This window comes from Perognathus longimembris, chromosome 2, assembly GCF_023159225.1.
Source record: "Perognathus longimembris pacificus isolate PPM17 chromosome 2, ASM2315922v1, whole genome shotgun sequence".
Taxonomy (NCBI): Eukaryota; Metazoa; Chordata; class Mammalia; order Rodentia; family Heteromyidae; genus Perognathus; species Perognathus longimembris.
This window is the reverse complement of record NC_063162.1, coordinates 46,273,161-46,290,591: the sequence shown is the minus strand read 5'-3', so window position 1 is coordinate 46,290,591 and position 17,431 is coordinate 46,273,161. Positions and strand designations below refer to the sequence as shown.

General features: G+C 47.6%; 1 protein-coding gene across 1 annotated transcript; it reads left to right on the top strand.

Annotated features, from left to right (window-relative positions):
* The first annotated feature begins 2,494 nt into the window (after window positions 1–2,494).
* LOC125344125 (crooked neck-like protein 1) lies at window positions 2,495–9,971 on the top strand. The gene is given in 4 exon segments (XM_048336728.1): window positions 2,495–4,107; window positions 4,109–4,233; window positions 9,594–9,898; window positions 9,900–9,971. Coding segments are annotated over 4 exon segments (2,115 nt in total).
* Window positions 9,972–17,431: the final 7,460 nt, after the last annotated feature.

The following is a 17,431-nucleotide window of genomic DNA, read 5'->3' as shown; positions in this document are numbered from 1 at the left end:
TGAACCATTCAGACACCTGAAGCTTTTAGGAAGAACCACATAAGTGACTTTAGATGGACACATGCTTTTATTGTACTTGGTTGGATACCTAGGGAGGGATTGCCACAACTACAGCAGGGGTGTATTTATTTAGAAGCTATTAGGATAATGCCACAGTGCTTTGACCAAGTTGGGGAGAGGCAGATCAGAGGGAACAACTCTGCCCAACTGGAGATTAAGCAAGGAAGCAGTGTTAACCATTGTCATTCCATCATAGGTCTTCATTGTAAGGAGCTGGGAAGCTTTCTTCTTTAATGTCGCACCTGACAGGTCCTGGTTGACTTGAGTGAGGAGCTATGCTCATCATTGGCCAGCTTTATGCAAGTCCAGACCTGCTTACCCTACAGCCCCTGCAGGCACCTGACTGCTGCCCCAAGGCAAGAGCCAAGGGAGATCAGCCAACTTTGGGAAACATGAGGAAGAACAATTTCTTGTTTTGAGGTGTATTTGGGCTTGCTTGCCATCCTAGCACTAGTGAGACTGAGGCAAGAGGAGTGAGAGCTTGAGGCTAGCCTAGATCACATGGCTAAATGCTAAAAACATTTTTTTCTGTTACTGTTGTGTCAAATCACCAAATTCTCAGTATTTGATGGGCACCAGGTCAAAGGTGGTCACTAACAATTAGGATATGGCTGCTAGAACAAGCTGTCAAGCCATCTCTTCTTGTCTTGGTACACTGTGTTAGTTTCTGGGTGGGTGGCAGAAGAAGGCAGAAGGCAAGATTCAAAGCTAGCCAGCTAGCTGGGCACTGGTAGCTCATGCCTGTAATACAGGATATCCAGGAGGCTGAGATCTATGCATTGGGGTCCAAAGCCAACCTGGGCAGAAGGGTTCACGAGACTCTTCGCTCTAATGAAATACTCAGAAAAGGCTGAAAGTTGGATCTGTGGCTGAGAGGCAGAAAATTAGCCTTGAGAAACAAGAATCTCAGGGACAATGCCAGGGTCCTGAATTAAAGCCCCAGGACTGGAACAACAATACAAACATATCAAATAAATATACCCAGTAAGTTTCCTGGTTATGCCTAGGAGGTGGAAAACTAGAAAGTGTTCTTCCCACAGTAGCAATGAGCAAACTCTGCCCCCTGTTGGCCACAGGGGATTGGCTCCAGGATCACTTTGGCTACTAGAATGTTAGGATGCTTAAGTCCTTTCTATGAAACAATGTGTGCATGGCTCTGAAGGCTCCTACCTGTAAACTTATCTACACAGGAGGCTGAGCTCTGAGGATCATGGTTGGAAGCCAGCCCAAGTAGGAAAGTCTGTGAGACTCTCATCTCTAGTAAACTGCTCAAAAATAGCTGAAAGGAGCACCTCAGGCTCAGGGAAAGGGCCTGGGCCCCAATTCAAGTGCCAGGACTGGAAACCAACCCACCAAGCAAAACGAACCAACAGAGAGGAAGCCAGGCTGGTGGTATGGCTCAAATGGCAGAGCACCAGCTGAGCCACATGCAAGGCCTTGAGTTAAAGCCACAGTGCTGCCACAAAACCCACATACCCCACCAAAAACAAAATAAACAATTAGCAACAGCCAATAAAACCCAGAGAAACAAACAGAAAACCAAACCGTTGGTATATAGATTTGCTGTGCTGTGTGGACATAACTTGTGGGAATGAAAAATGCCAGAGTGACAACAGCCATGGCACTTAAAGTGGCTGATACACTTTATTGGCTCAGGTCCCAGACTGTCTGTTCTCACCCTCCCCCTATCCTAGACTTGAGAGGCTACTTGTGCAATGCTCCCTTTCCACGTAGCTCGGTGCCTGCTTCCCTTAGCCCATCAATCCACTCTGCCCAATGTCCATTTCTCTAGTGGGATATCTGTTGGGTCAAGTTCCATCTCATCCTTCTCCTTCAAGCTATTCTTGCTGGGTCTCACTGGCTTAGGCTTCTGGATGATTGGTTTTCCATGAGCCTCCCTAACTATAAGGATTGGTCTAGAAGGGAGCATGATGCCCTCCCCTCCCCTTCCCCTGCTCTCCTCCATAGGCTTTTGTTCAGATCCCCCTGAAGGAATCATGTGATCACCGCTGTCCATCTCGTGAGCATGAGTCAGCAAAGTGCCCCAGGCTCGGAGGTCACTTCCTCCTGCTCTGAGTCCATGCCTTCCTTCCCCCTGGTCCCGCTTCCTTTGCCCAATGAGAGGTTCCCTGGGTTCCAGGTCAATTCCATATCTGCCGTGGTCATGCCTCCTCCTCACCCTCCCTTATATAATCCCTCTGCTCCACCTCAGGAGGCAAAGGCCTCTCAGCCAGCCTCCATCTCCTGCAGCTGGGCCAGCGGGCAGGCAGGGGAGTCGGCTGCTGTTTGTCTCTCCTAGGGCTCAGCTCTGCCCAGCGATTCGCTTTGTCTTGGGGACTCTTCGCAGTGTAGGCGAGCTCTCCTGAACTCGGGCCGCTGACTGGGCTTCCAGTGCATGCTGCGCGGGTGTCTCCGGGGCTCTCCTCCTGCAGACATGGCGGCCTCCTCCTCCGCCACAGCCGGGAAACAGAGGATTCCTCAAGCAGCCAAGGTCAAAAACAAAGCTGCAGCTCCCGTTCAGATCACTGCCGAGCAACTGCTCCGAGAAGCCAAAGAACGAGAGCTCGAACTTCGGCCGCCTCCGCCTGCACAGAGGATCGGGGACCAGGAAGAACTCAGTGACTACAAGCTGAGGAGAAGGAAGACTTTTGAAGACAACCTCAGGATAAACAGGACTGTGCTGAGGAACTGGATCAAATACGCCAGGTGGGAAGAAAGTCTAAAGGAGATCCAAAGGGCTCCGTCCATCTACGAGCCTGCTTTAGATGTGGACTATGGCAACATCCCCCTCTGGCTGAGCTACGCAGAAATGGAAATGAAGAATCGCCAGGTCAACCATGCCTGGAATGTGTGGGAGCGGGCCGTCACCACGCTGCTGCGAGTCAGCCAGTTCTGGTACAAGTACACGGCCATGGAGGAGATGCTGGGGAACATTGCCGGTGCCCGGCAGGTGTTTGAGCGCTGGATGGAATGGCAGCCCGAGGAGCAAGCCTGGCACGCCTACATTAACTTGGAGCTGAGATACAGAGAGGTGGAGCGGGCACGCACCATCTATCAACGATTTGTTCTTGTGCACCCGCACGTGAAGAACTGGATCAAATATGCCCGCTCCGAAGAGAAGCAGGCTGCCTTCGCCCATGCCCGCCAAGTGTATGAGAGAGCTTTGGAGTTCCTCAGAGACGAACACATGGATGAACGCCTTTTCGTTGCGTTTGCCAAGTTTGAGGAAAACCAGAAAGAAGTGGAGAGGGCCCGAGTCATCTACAAGTATGCCTTGGACAGAATTCCCAAACACCGGGCCCAGGAGCTCTTGAAAAACTACACCATCTTTGAGAAGAAGTTTGGTGACAGGCCGGGTATTGAAGCTCTCATCGAGAGCAAATGCAGGGCCCAGTATGAAGCAGAAGTGAGGGCTAATCCGCTCAATTTCGATGCCTGGTTTGATTACTTGTGCCTGCTGGAAAGCCACGCAGTAGTGGAAACAGTGCGAGAGGTTTATGAGAGAGCCATGGCCAATGTCCCCCCCAGTCAGGAGAAGAGGCACTGGAAGCGCTACATCTACCTCTGGGTCCACTATGTGCTCTATGAAGATCTGGAGGCAAAGGATCCCGACAGGACCAGACAGGTGTATCAGGCCTCTTTGCAATTAATTCCTCACCACAAGTTCATATTTGCCAAAATGTGGCTCTATTACGCAAAATTTGAAATACGACAGAAAAATGTACCATTTGCCAGGAGAGTTTTGGGGACCTCCCTGGGCAAATGTCCAAAGAACAAGTTGTTCAAAGGCTACATAGAGCTGGAACTGCAGCTGCGAGTATTCGACAGATGCCGGAAGCTTTACGAGAAGTGGCTGGAATTTGCACCTGAGAATTGTGCCTCGTGGATTCAGTTTGGGGAAGTAGAGACACTCCTTGGGGATCTGGAGAGAGCCCGGGCGATTTATGAGTTAGCCATCAGTCAGCCACGCTTAGACATGCCAGATGTGCTTTGGAAATCGTACATCGACTTTGAAATGGAGCAGGAAGAAACGGAGAGACCACGAAACCTACCTACGCTTGCTCCAGTGCATGCAACATGTCAAAGTATGGATCAGCTGGACTGGCTTTGAGGTGTGTATGGGAAAAGAAGGAAGTGAGGCTAGATGCAGACAGATCTATGAGGAAGCTAACTGTTGGGGATCATTATGGCCTGGGAAAGACTGCCCTTCCACCAGCCTTGGGACAATAGAAGTCCCTCCCACCTTCTGGCCTCCACCCCTTGGGAGGTGAACACGTGCGTGCCACCATGATGGGGTTGTCCCGCCCACAAAGGGAAGTTTCGTGATGTCACTTGATGAACGTGACCCCTAGCCTATGACTGACCCTTTGGCCAGCCCCCTTTCTTTCCCGCCATTACCTCTATATAAGTGCCCTTCCATATTAAAGTCTTTGAGACGCTTTTCACCACCGCAGCGTGTCCCTGATGCCTTCCTTTTCGCCTCCGCCCTCGGTAACATGTGGGGGAACCGGGGGGAGGGGAAGCTTCAGCAACCCGTCCTCAACTTAGCGCTTGCCCATGTGAGCACGCCTTTGGCCTTCCGCTGGCGGAGGGCCAGGCTGAGTGCTCTTTCATAGAGTTTGTGGTTACCATTCTCCCCGTGGGGGGAGAAAGGGGGTGTCCAGAACCCCAACATAAATGGCGCCCAGATGGGGGGCCAAATCGTACGGCCGAGAAGTTCGGGGTACAGTATCCCCACAGATTTTGCTAAGTAGGGTTTTAGAGGAGGGTCCTGCCCATCCAGACGGGGCAGAAGCATGGAGACAAGACAGGCTCGCGGGACGCGGCGCCAGAGAGTTGCCCCGCCGTGGTGATTTGGCGCCAGGCGGCGGAGGGAGCGGGGCGCGGCTCCCGCGGAAACATGTCAGTGGAGCAGTGGGGCCGGAGCAAGAGGAATGCGACCCCGGGCTGGGGTCGGTTAGTTCTGCTCTGTGCGCCCCGGGCCAGATGGCAGGCACCCGCAGTGGCGCTTGAGAAGCAGTGGGTGGCCGAGCGCCGGAGCGCTTTGGCTTGCGCGGGTTGAGCTGAGTACACTGGGCTCTGCGTGGCCCGGGTTCGCGAGCTGCGTGCGCTGGGGCTCGCGTGGCCCCGGGCGGCACCAGGCGTCTTTTGCGGTAGCATTTGGGCAGCCGAGTGTGGCGGGCCGAGCACGGCGTGGCGGAAGCGCAGTTCCGCCATGTGGGAAGCTGTGGCATGGCGGCGGCAGAGCTGCGGATAGAGTTTAAAAAAAAAAAAAAAAAAAAAAAGCGTGGCGTGCAGTTTAGACCATGGGCCAGCGTCCCAGTTGGGGTGCGTGGGTGGCAGCAGCGGCGGCAGCAGCCCCGGAGTGGCTGGACCTGCTGCAGCCCGGCAAACTGCTTTATGCCCGCCGATGGTCGTTAAGCTCAGAAATTCGGGTGAGTTGGTTGAATCCTGATTTCTCTGACTTAACACACACGTGGAGCACAATGGGGCACGCCATATTGGAGGCGGGGCCCCACCCATTCCCCCCAGGTGAGGGGCGGGGACTCAGACTAACAGGCCTCAAGCGATTGCGCTGCAGCTGAGAGAGGCAAGCACCCCGCTGTGCTTGCCTGCACGTTTTCTCTGTGTCAGACTTACAGCTGCAGATGGGGTTGGAGCCAGGAAAGTCTCCAATTATAAACTAAAATGGAATATTGAAAGGAAAACAAAGAGTTTTGATACAGCAATAGGTAATTTGATTGAACTTCCATGTTTACCAGTTCAAAGATATAAAATCAACTGGAGTTTTTCTAGATGGATAAAAGGGTTTGCTTGTCCACTGTGATTTAAAAATTGTCATGTTGGGAGTGTGTAATTAACAGGTTTCCCTTTTGTTTTTTATTCAACCACGTGGTTCTATTATGGGCAAATTAATATCAATTGCCGCTGGAATTCCAAAAAATTTAAATGGCCAATCAAAGCAATTTTAAAGAGCGCTCAGGTATTTTTTGTGTGTGTGTGTGTGTGTGTGTGTGTGTGTGTGTGTGCGCGCGCGAACGTGTGGTTGTTGGTAAGATTTAAAAGCATAACAATAGGTTTCCATCCCAATGTCGATACAGATAAAGGTGCCTATAAAAATTTCCATAAGGTTCAAATATGCAACATGTGGTAAAAGTACACCAGTATGTTATTTTATATTCAGTGTGTTTCCATAAGGTTCAAATATGCAGCATGTAGTAAAAGCACAATGGTATAAAATCAGCATGTTATTTTATACTCAGTGTGTTAAAAGTTAAGTGTGCATGTAGCCTTAACAACTCTTTGGCATAAATTAAGATTTTACCTTCCCATTTTCTCTCCTGTGTTCTCATAAACTCTCAAGATCAAGAAATTGAGATTGCTTCATACAAATGTGACTATTAACCTCAGCTTTCCTGACCCAGGATTAATATACTGCTTTATAGGATACAGGTGGACAGATGCTAGCCGCATGGACGGTGGCAGCTCCTGGATATAGGAAGATGCCACCACAGTCTGTTCCCGAACTGCCTTGTTTCACTACTAATGATTCTTTGCTCTCTCTCCCATTGGAAGCTGCTCGAATGATTTATGAGCCTTGAGTAGGATGTGAATAGTTCCATCTTAACAGTTACTCCAAGTTAAATCACCATAGTTATGTTAGTGGTCACAGCTAGCCAGGTAAAATTTTGGGATTAAGAAAGTCTTTAAATTTTGTGATTAAAAAAGTCTTTAAATTTTGTGATTAAAAAAGTCTTTTCACCCTGCTTAAACCAGAAGGGCATCGATATACCAGAGCCAGAAATGCTGAGAAAATTTTAAACACCCTAACCAATCTATATAGAAAATTTGCAGGCAACCCAGAGCAAGATGTGAGCAAGAGATACCACTACAGCCTTGCCTCGAGTTCCCCATCGCATGGCATGGAACTTGCCAAATGGGGATGAGGGACGCAGCCACTTCCGAGACTGAGGATTCCACAATGCTTTAACCCTTTGCCCTTGGTTGTCATTTATCTGTGTTCTCTTTCACTTGCCAGTGGGATTCAATGGCGTGATTCAAGTTGATGGCATGTAAACCTCATGTTCTCTAAGTGTTATAGCCAAACCTTCACAAGCAGTTTTTGGTCAGTTCTCAACGACTTACAAATGGATTATCTCTGTTGTGTTTTTTCCTTGTTGCTCAATTGGGAATAAAAAGGGCTTGTAGGACTATGACTCCCTGGATAGTTCAAAGCCAGCCCGGGCAAAAGGAAAAAATCTCTCCAAAATCCCACCTCCCAGTTAAACAGCAAAGAGCCAGATTGAGAGCTCAACCACAGAGAGCGAGCAAAAGGCTGAAGCAGCACCGTGACTCAAGTGGTAGAGCACTAGCCTTGAGCGAAAGTGCTCATGGACAGTGCTCAGGCCCCGAGTTCAAAGGCGGATGGAAAAATGCAATTCCAGCCACAAACGTTAAAATTCCTGGGACTTAGCCAGTCCAGGAGACGGAAAGGTGGAGTGGAGTGAGAGGAGAATGGTGCCATATTATCCTAAAGGGAGCTGCCTTGTTTCACCCTTTCAAAATGGATCAGAGCCGGGAAATCGAGAGAGATAATTCCTGTCCATTTTCTTCTTTTTTGCCAGTTGTATATAGGTGTATATATATATTTATTTATTTTGCCTCTGACTGGCTATGCCAAACCAGTTTTCTATCATTAAACACTTCTTTCAGTCGTTTCTCCTTACTCGTTCACTTTACAATTGGGTTTATGCTCCAAAAGGGAACTGTTCCTGGCTTATGCCCAGGGTGTGTTCTATGCCATTTATGCCAACCAGCTCTGAGAACTTGTCGATACTTTGCCTGACCTTTTCAAAAGTGTCTTTTGACAGAATAACATCTCTTGCTGAGATCACCAATGGGGAATTTGCCGTTCACAGTCGTCACCCTAACACAGGCCTGAACCCTGGAGGCACCAACCTTGGAAACTTCTGGGTATGCCCAAAGACTCAGGGGGGGCTGGAGAAAACCATAGCGCTCTCTGGCCCTAGTGACCATACTCATGGTAATGATGGGGACTTTTTGCCAGCTACACCGGACTGCCAGGCTGACCAGGGGCCCTTGATTTACGTCGCCCCCTTGACAGCAGGAAGTAGCTACAGAAGACGAGACCTCCATCCATACTCCCTGCCTGGTGGCCGCCGGTGTCATAATTTTAAAAAACAAAAGGGGGAGGTATTCCCCAGGATTAATTAAGGATTCCCTAGGATTAATTAAGGATTAGTTATGCTTATGTTAATTATCCAGAAATTTTAAATCATCCCGAATCAGTGTGGGATGGAGTACAGTATATGTGTTTTTCCAGATTGGAAAATTAAACCCAGAGCACCCGCTCTGGAAAAATGTTTTCTTGTTCTCTCCAGGAAAAGGAGGACCATGTTGGACTTCTGCTCTCCCATGAAAATATGGAAAGTAGGACTGCCTACGGTAGGAGGCAACCAAGCTTCCTTTCCTTGTTTGCTTTCTAGATTCCTTCTTGAGCGTCTCATGGCTCAATGTTTTGCTGGGGAAATACTGCCTACAGCGTCACACAAAGAAACTAAAGGAATTTTGCACCATGCTTCTTCCTTTCCTCTCCCCCTGCTGCTAGACTTGGGGAGTCCCGTTGGAAAGAAAATAGGAGCTGAGGGTATTGACACTCAACCCCAATGTTTTATGAGAGAAATATTTTAAAAAGTAAACGCAAAGGTTTAGCACCTTGGCTTCAATGTTTATATAAAAGAATGTTTCACTAATCACTTATGTTTGAGTTATCAGCTACTGTGAACTGCCGGGAATGCCAGAGTTTCAGCTTCTACCTCACCAGCAAAAGAGGGCACCTTCCTGCACTTGGCAGAAACCAGCTGAGGATTCCGACTTCTGGACCTAGCCAGACGGATGGACTCTTACCTACCCCTCACCCCAGTTTTGTGGAAGGGGCCCCACAGATCTTATGTCAGCATTTGCCTTATGCCCACACATGCCATGTGTTTACAGCATCCCCTGCTTATTGAAAAAAACAAAAAGGGGGAGATGTTGGGGATCATTATGGCCTGGGAAAGACTGCCCTTCCACCAGCCTTGGGACAATAGAAGTCCCTCCCACCTTCTGGCCTCCACCCCTTGGGAGGTGAACACGTGCGTGCCACCATGATGGGGTTGTCCCGCCCACAAAGGGAAGTTTCGTGATGTCACTTGATGAACGTGACCCCTAGCCTATGACTGACCCTTTGGCCAGCCCCCTTTCTTTCCCGCCATTACCTCTATATAAGTGCCCTTCCATATTAAAGTCTTTGAGACGCTTTTCACCACCGCAGCGTGTCCCTGATGCCTTCCTTTTCGCCTCCGCCCTCGGTAACATGTGGGGGAACCGGGGGGAGGGGAAGCTTCAGCAACCCATCCTCAACTTAGCGCTTGCCCATGTGAGCATGCCTTTGGCCTTCCGCTGGCGGAGGGCCAGGCTGAGTGCTCTTTCATAGAGTTTGTGGTTACCATTCTCCCCGTGGGGGGAGAAAGGGGGTGTCCAGAACCCCAACACTAACCACACCATGAGGAACTGTGAAGACAAGGAAGACAGGCTGCTGCTGCTGGAATCTTGGAAGAGCTTTAAAGATGAATTTGGGACAGTATCAGAGAAGGACTGAGTAAACAAACTCATGCCAGAGAAAGCCAAAAAGAGAAGAAAGGTCCAGAGTGACAATGGGTCTGAGGCAGCCTGGGAAGAATACTATGACTACATCTTCCCAGAAAATTCAGCCGTCAACCTAGCTAACCTCAAGCTCGTGGCCATCGCTAAACTTTGGAAGAAACAGCAACGGGTGAAAGGAGGCTACTGAGCAACATGCTCATGAGGACATGGAGGAGAGTGCAGCTCCAACATTCCTGCAGAGCTAGAAGCATTGGGTGTTGTGGTTCTCTTTGGTTTTGTGGTTTATAAACTTGGTTGGAGACTCTTGAGCCCTGGAAGTTTTCATACCTTTCACTAGAAAAGTTCAAAAGCTTGGACAGGTATATTTGTTAATGGTTTCACAAAGACATTTTGAGTTAGTCAGGGGTGGGGAGTTGTGAGTGAAAGAATTTTTCACCTCTGAAAGAAAATCCAAAAGAGAAAGAAACTCTTCCTGAATAAGGCTCCTGCAGCGCCGCCAATTTGAGCAGCTTAGAAACTGGCTCTTGCTCACTGTACACCTTACACGCTGTCTCCACAAGGAGTGGCATCTAGCTCTGGAGCTAAAATGAGTGTTATTTGGCCAGTAAACATGCAGAAGGAATCCTAGCTCCTCAGGAGACTGAGATGTGAGGATCGAGGTTCAAAGCCACCCTGGGCAGGAAGTAGGTGAGAGCCTTATCTCCAGTTAACCAGCAGAAATTTGGAAGTCGTGCTGTGGCTCAAGTAGTAGAGTGCTAGCCTTGAGCTGATGAGCTCAGGGACAGCTGCCAGGTCCAGAGATCAAGTGTCATGACCGACTCACATATAATCACACACACAATGAAAAGAAAGAAAGAAAAGGAAAAGCTCCCATGGAGCCTCTGAGATTGAAGATCAACCAGAAAATTCCACGGAGACCACCTTCTCCTCCAGCACTGAGGACCATGGTTATGAAGGCAAGAAGAGGAGTTAGCAGTAGATACTCCTCTCTTCCTGCTTAGTGTACTTTGTCCAGAACCCTAATGATGCAAGTGAGGGGGGTACACTCTGTAAATAGTCAGCATGAAATCAGATCTGGGTGCCAGCTCCCAGGGCTCAGTTTCATTATGAGATATAGAAGGATTGAAAATGCGACTTTGAATGACTGCCTTGTTTCCAAGAGTGTGTTGTGTTTGTGCTTCTGTCACCACGTAGACAACATACTCTCCTCCCTGCCCAACCCCACAGTCAAGACCACTTCCTTTTGTGTGCCATTAGTAGTCACAGGGGTGATCTTTTATGTAAGCATGGCTGCTTATCAATGAAGTAGCCCCAGTCACATTGAGGAGGATGTTCACAGTCTGGAAATGTGCTAGCAAGTGATACTTTCCCCTACTTTGCTGCTGGACTTTGGTGTGGGGGAAAAGAACTTCTTGTTTAGGGCAACTATTTGTATTCAAACTGTTGAATCAAAACCCTTACACATGCAAATAAATAAATATTTATGTAAATGAATGAATCAATCAATAAACTCTTTTTGGAGAGCTGCTGACTCACAAGCCCCTGTGTCCTTTTATGTTAGAGTTTGATCTGATCCACAAGGTTTATAGGACTCCTCACTGCCCCCGCACCCCACAAGTGAGAAAATCTCAGTTGGGTATAATGAGCTCCCTGTCATCAAGCAGATGACCCTCAGTCAACTCTCCCAGATTAACCTCTGGAAGCCCTTTCAGGCCCTGGTATCAGACTCATGAGAGAGGAAATGCTGGAGGGATAAGAGAAGCACAGAAGGTAGTGTTGAAGTGGAATGGACAGTTGGAAGTATAAAGATAGAGGGGGTAAAATGGAGGCAGAAGGGAAGGGTGGAAGGGGACGGGAAGAGTGAAGGGAAAGATGGAAGCTGAGGAGAAGTGTGGTGGGAGCATGGAAGTTTGAACAGGAAGGAAAGTGTAGCACAAAAAAAGGAAGAATGAAGGGAGAATGGAAGGATACATAGGAAAGGAAAGGTGGAAGGGGAAGGAAAGATTGGTTCAAAAAGGGAAGGGTGAAGGGAAAAAAAAGGTTGGAGGAAGAGGGGAAGGCTAGAGTTGAATGGAAGGGTAGAGGTGAGAGTAGAGAGAGGAGGAAGCATAGAGGGAGAAGGGAAGGTTGGAAGTGGAAGGGTTGGGTGGAGGTGAAATGAAGGCTGAGAAGAAAATCTTTGAAGAAGAAGGGGAAGAATGTGAATGAAGGGAAGAGTGTAGGGAGAAGGGGGGAAGAGGGAGAAGGGAAAATTTTAATTAGAATAGAAAGGAGAAGGGATAATATATAGGGTAGAGGGAAGGAAAGGGTAGATGAAAAAGGAAAGAGTGAAGGGAGAAGGTAAGGGTGCAGGGAGAAAATAAAGCGTAGAGGTGGGAAGGGAAGAGTAAAGAGAGAGGAATATTAGAGGAAGAAAGGAAGATTAGAGAGCAGAATTCAAAGGTAGAGGGAGGGAAAGAAGGGTAGAGGATGAGAGAATAGAGTGGAGGAAGGAAGGCAGAGTACAGGCGGAAGGGAACTCAGTCTCATCATTATGCACCTGTGGAGAGAGTGCATGGCAATAACACCTGGACCAAAGTTAGGACTGCCAAAAAATTCAGACCCTTCCCTTGCCACCATCTGCCAGCAGCACTAACACTTGCCAGGCAGGGCTCTAAACAGTTCAGGAAAGCTTGGCCAGGATTGGCTCAGAGAACAGGCCTAGAGAGAAGACAGTGTATGAAATCTCACTCAACCATGCACCATGCAGAAGCCAACTAGAAGTGGGATAGAAACAAGTTCAATGTGCGCAAGTCAACATGTATTGTAAAAGCCAAAAAAGGAAAAGGAAAACAAAGAATCACTTTAATGAAAAAAGCCCAAGTCCTTTATAAAGAACACAATAAAATGTTAATGAAGAACATAGAAGGCAGGCCTGGAAAACCCTAGTTCCAGGAAGGAGAGAATCGAGAATAGGAAGATGTCAATTCTTCCCAAATTAAATCAATCAATTCAATACGTTTCTGATCAGGTTTTAAAGGGATTTTTATAGAAAATGACAGGCTAATCCAGAAGCATAAGTCAGTAAGATCAAGCAAGAATATATTTTTTTCCAGTCCTGGGCCTTGGACTCAGGGCCTGAGCACTGTCCCGGGCTTCTTTTTGCTCAAGGCTAGCACTCTGCCACTTGAGCCACAGCACCACTTCTGCCCATTTTCTATATATGTGATGCTGGGGAATCGAACCCAGGGCTTCGGGTATATGAGGCAAGCACTCTTGCCACTAGGCCATATTCCCAGCCCAAGCAAGAATATTTTGAAGAAGAAAAGTGAGATAGAAATTGACCCACCAGATATCTCACTAGAGAAATGGACATGGGGCAGAGTGGAAGGATGGACCAAAGGATGCAGGCACCGAGCTACGGGCTGTGGGAAGGAAGCATTGCACAAGTAGCCTCTCAAGTCTAGGCTAGGGGAGAGTGGGAACAGATAGTCTGGGACTTGAACAGGTAAAGTGGATCAGCCATTTTAAGTGCCATGGTTGTTGTCACGTTGGCATTTTTCATTCCCACAAGTTATGTCCACACAGCAAAGTCAATCTTTGTACCAACGGTTTGGTTTTCTGTTTGTTTCTCTGGGTTTTATTGGCTGTTGCTTATTGTTTTTTGTTTTTGTTTTTGTTTTTTGGTGGGGTATGTGGGTTTTGTGGCAGCACTGTGGCTTTAACTCAAGGCCTTGCACGTGGTTCAACTGTTGCTCTGCCATTTGAGCCATACCACCAGCCTGGCTTCCTGTCTGCTGGTTCATTTTGCTTGGTGGGTTGGTTTCTAGTCCTGGCACTTGAACTTGGGGCCAGGACTCTGTCCCTGAGCCTGAGGTGCTGCTTTCAGCTATTTTTGAGCAGTTTACTGGAGATGAGAATCTCATGGACTTTCCTATGTGGGCTGGCTTCCAACTATGATCCGCAGGGCTCAGCCTCTTGAGTAGATGAGTTTATAGGCAAGAGCCTCCAATGCCAGGCACACATTGTTTTATAGAAAGAATTTAAGCATCCTAGGATTCTGGTAGCCAAAGTAGTCCTGGAACCAAAACCCTATGGCCAGCAGGGGGCAGATTGTGCTCATTGTTACTGTGGAAGAACACTTTCCAGTTGTCCACCTTTTAGGCAGAACCAGGAACCTTGCTGGGTATACTTATTTGATATGTTTGTTTCCTGGTTCCAGTCCTGAGTCTTGAATTCAGGCCTGGGGCATTGTCCCTGAGATACTTTTGTCTCAAGGCTAATTTTCTGTCTATCAGCCACAGATCCAACTTCTAGCCTTTTCTGAGTATTTCATTAGAGTGAAGAGCCTCATGAACTTTCCTGCCCAGGTTGGCTTTGAGGCCTAATGCGCAGATCTTAGCCTCTTGTATTACAGGCATGAGCTACCAGTGACCAGCTAACTGGCTAGCTTTGAATCCTGCCTTCTGCCTTCTCCTGCTGCCCAATGGGACACTAACACAGTGCACCAAGACAAGAAGAGACGGGTTGACAGCTTGTTCTAGCGGCCATATCCTAATCGTTAGTGACCACCTTTGACCTGGTGCCCATCAAATACTGAGAATTTGGTGATTTAAAACAGCAGCAACTGAAAAAAATGTTTTTTTTTTTTTTGTTTTTTTGTTTTTTAACATTTAGCAATGTGGTCCAGGTTGGCCTCAAGCTCTCATTCCTCTTGCCTCAGTCTCACTAGTGCTAGGATGAAAACTAAGCCCGATTACAGCTAAGAATAAAAAATTATTCTCCCTCATGTTTCCCTAAGTTGACTGGTCTCACTTGGCACCTGCCTTGGGGCGGCAGTCAGGTGCCTGCAGGGGCTCTAGGGTAAGCAGGTCTGGATATGCACACGGCTGGTCAATGATGAGCAGAAGTCTTGTTTGGGTCACAGCTCCTCACTCAAGTCAACCAGGCACAGGGAAAGGAGCTATCAGATGTGACATAAAAGAAGAAAGCCTAGCAGCTGCTTACAGTGAAGACCTATGATGGAATGAGCATGGTTAACGTTGCCAACACTACTTCCATGCTTAATCTCCAGATGATGCCATCTTCCATGTTCATCAGACTCCCCAGGGAATAGGTCAGGAACTTGTTCATGAGATCCAAGTCCTGGTCTGAGAGCAGGGCCCCAAGGGGTTCCAGAGCTGGTTGTAGAGCTGTTGGCTGAAGGTCATCTTCTTCAGGGCCAGGCACTCTCTCATTGGAGCCTGGCCAGATTTTCTCACTTGGCATCCCCAAGTGAGGGGTCCTTGCATACCTTGTGGATCAGATCAATCTCCAAGTTCCCTGGGACACAGGGGCTTGTGAGTCAGCAGCTCTTTCAAAAAGTGTTTATTGATTGATTGATTCATTCATTCATTCATTTGCTTACATAGATATTTATTTGCATGTGTGTTTTGAATGAATACAGTTCCCTAGACAAGACCTAATTTTCCCCACTCCAAAGTCAAACAGCATAGTAGGGTTAAGTTTCATTCTCTAGTACATTTTCATGCTGTGAATATCCTCCTCATTGTGTTTGAGGCTACTTCATTGATAAGCAGCCATTCTTACACAAAAGATCACCCCTGTGGCTACTAATGGCACACAAAAGGAAGTGGTCTTGACTGTGGGATTGGGCAGGGAGAGGGAGAGTATGTTCTCTTTGTGCCACAAGGTGGCAGAAGCCCAAACATGGTACTGGAGGAGAAGGTGGTCCCTGTGCAATTTTCTGGTTGATCTTCATCCTCAGAGGCTCCACGGGAGCTTTTCTCTTGTTACTTTTTTGGGGGGATTCGGTAGTGGCACTTGATCTCTAGGCCTGGAAGCTCTCCCTGAGCTCTGCAGCTCAAGGCTAGCACTCATACGTATATAAAATAATAAACATGCTGAAACAAACTCCAAAGGTACGGAAACAAAGGACTTTTTTCTTAATTTTTATTTTCCTTTTCTGATGAGTGTGTATTCTTTACCTTATATGCAGTGTATTCATCACTTGCACATCAGTGGGAGGGTGGAACCCGGGCTCAGAATCAGAAGACAAAGGGTGAAAAGGTGCATCAGTAGAGAAAACTGATTGATTGATACATTCATTTACTTACATAGATATTTATTTATTTGTTTGTATGTTTTGAATCAACCATTTGAATACAAACAGTTGTCCTGAATAAGACCTTCTTTTCCCCACTCCAAAGTCCAACAGCACTGTAGGGGAAAGTTTCATTCTCTAATACATTTTCATGCTGTGAACACGCTCCTCATTGTGATTGGGGCTACTTCATTGATAAGCAGCCATTCTTACACAAAAGATCACCCCTGTGACTACTAATGGCACACAAAAGGAAGTGGTCTTGACTGTGGGGTTGGGCAGGGAGAGGAAAGTATGTTTTCTAAGTGCCACAGTGTGGCAGTAGCACAAAGGCAGCCAGCCACTCCAAAAGAAGGAAGTCATTCAAGGTCCCATTATCAGTTCTATGTTTCATTATGAAACTAACCTCTGGGATGTGTCACCCATATCGGATTTCATTCTGACCATTTACAAAGTATACCCTCCTCACTTTCAGTATTAAGGTTCTGCACAAAATGCACCGTGTGGAAAGAGAGGAGTATCTACTCCTCACTCGTCTTCTTGCCTTCATACTCCTGTTTTCCACTCTGGAGGAGAAGGTGGCCACTGTGGAATTTTTCTGGTTGATCTTCAACCTCAGAGGGTCCATGGGAGCTTTTTTCTTTTCTTTTCTTTTTCATTTTGTCAGTCGTGGCACTTGATCTGTGGGCCGGGGAGCTGTCCCTGAGCTCTTCAGCTCAAGGTTAGCACTCTACTACTTGAGCCACAGCACCACTTCCAATTTTCTGCTGGTTAACTGGAGATAAGGCTCTCACCCACTTTGCTGCCCGGGGTGGCTTTGAACCTCGATCCTCACATCTCAGTCTCCTGAGGAGCTAGGATTCCTTCTGCATGTTTACTGTCCAAATAACCCTCCTTTTTGCTCCAGAGCTAGATGCCACTCCTTGTGGAGACAGCATGTAAGGTGTACAGTGAGCAGGAGCGAGTTTCTCAGCTGCTCAAGTTGGCAGGGCTGCAGCAGCCTTATTCAGGAAGAGTTTCTTTCTCTTTTGGATTTTCTTTCAGAGGTGAAAAATTCTTTCACTCACAACTCCCCACCCCTGACTAACCCAAAACGTCTCTGTGAAACCATTAACAAATATACCTGTCAAAGCTTTGGAACTTTTCTAGTGAAAAATAGGAACACTTCCAGGGCTCAAGAGTCTCCAACCAAGTTTATAAACCACAAAACCAAAGAGAACGACAATGCCCAATGCTTCTTGCTCTGCGGGAATGTTGGAGCTGCACTCTCCTCCATGTCCTCATGAGCATCTTGCTCAGCAGCTTCCTTTCTCCTGTTGTTGTTTCTTCCAAAGTTTGGCCATGGCCAGGAGCTTGAGGTTAGCTAGGTTGGCGGCTGCATCTTCTGGGAAGATGTAGTCATAGTATTCTTCCCAGGCTGCCTCAGACCCATTGTCAGTCTGTACCTTTCTTCTCTTCTTTGCTTTCTCTGGCATGAGTTTGTTTACTCGGTCCTTCTCTGATACTGTCCCAAATTCATCTTCGAAGCTCTTCCAAGATTCCAGCAGCAGCAGCCTGTCTTCCTTGTCTTCACAGTTCCTCATGGTTTGGTTAGCCTCCTCATAGATCTGTCTGCATGTAGAC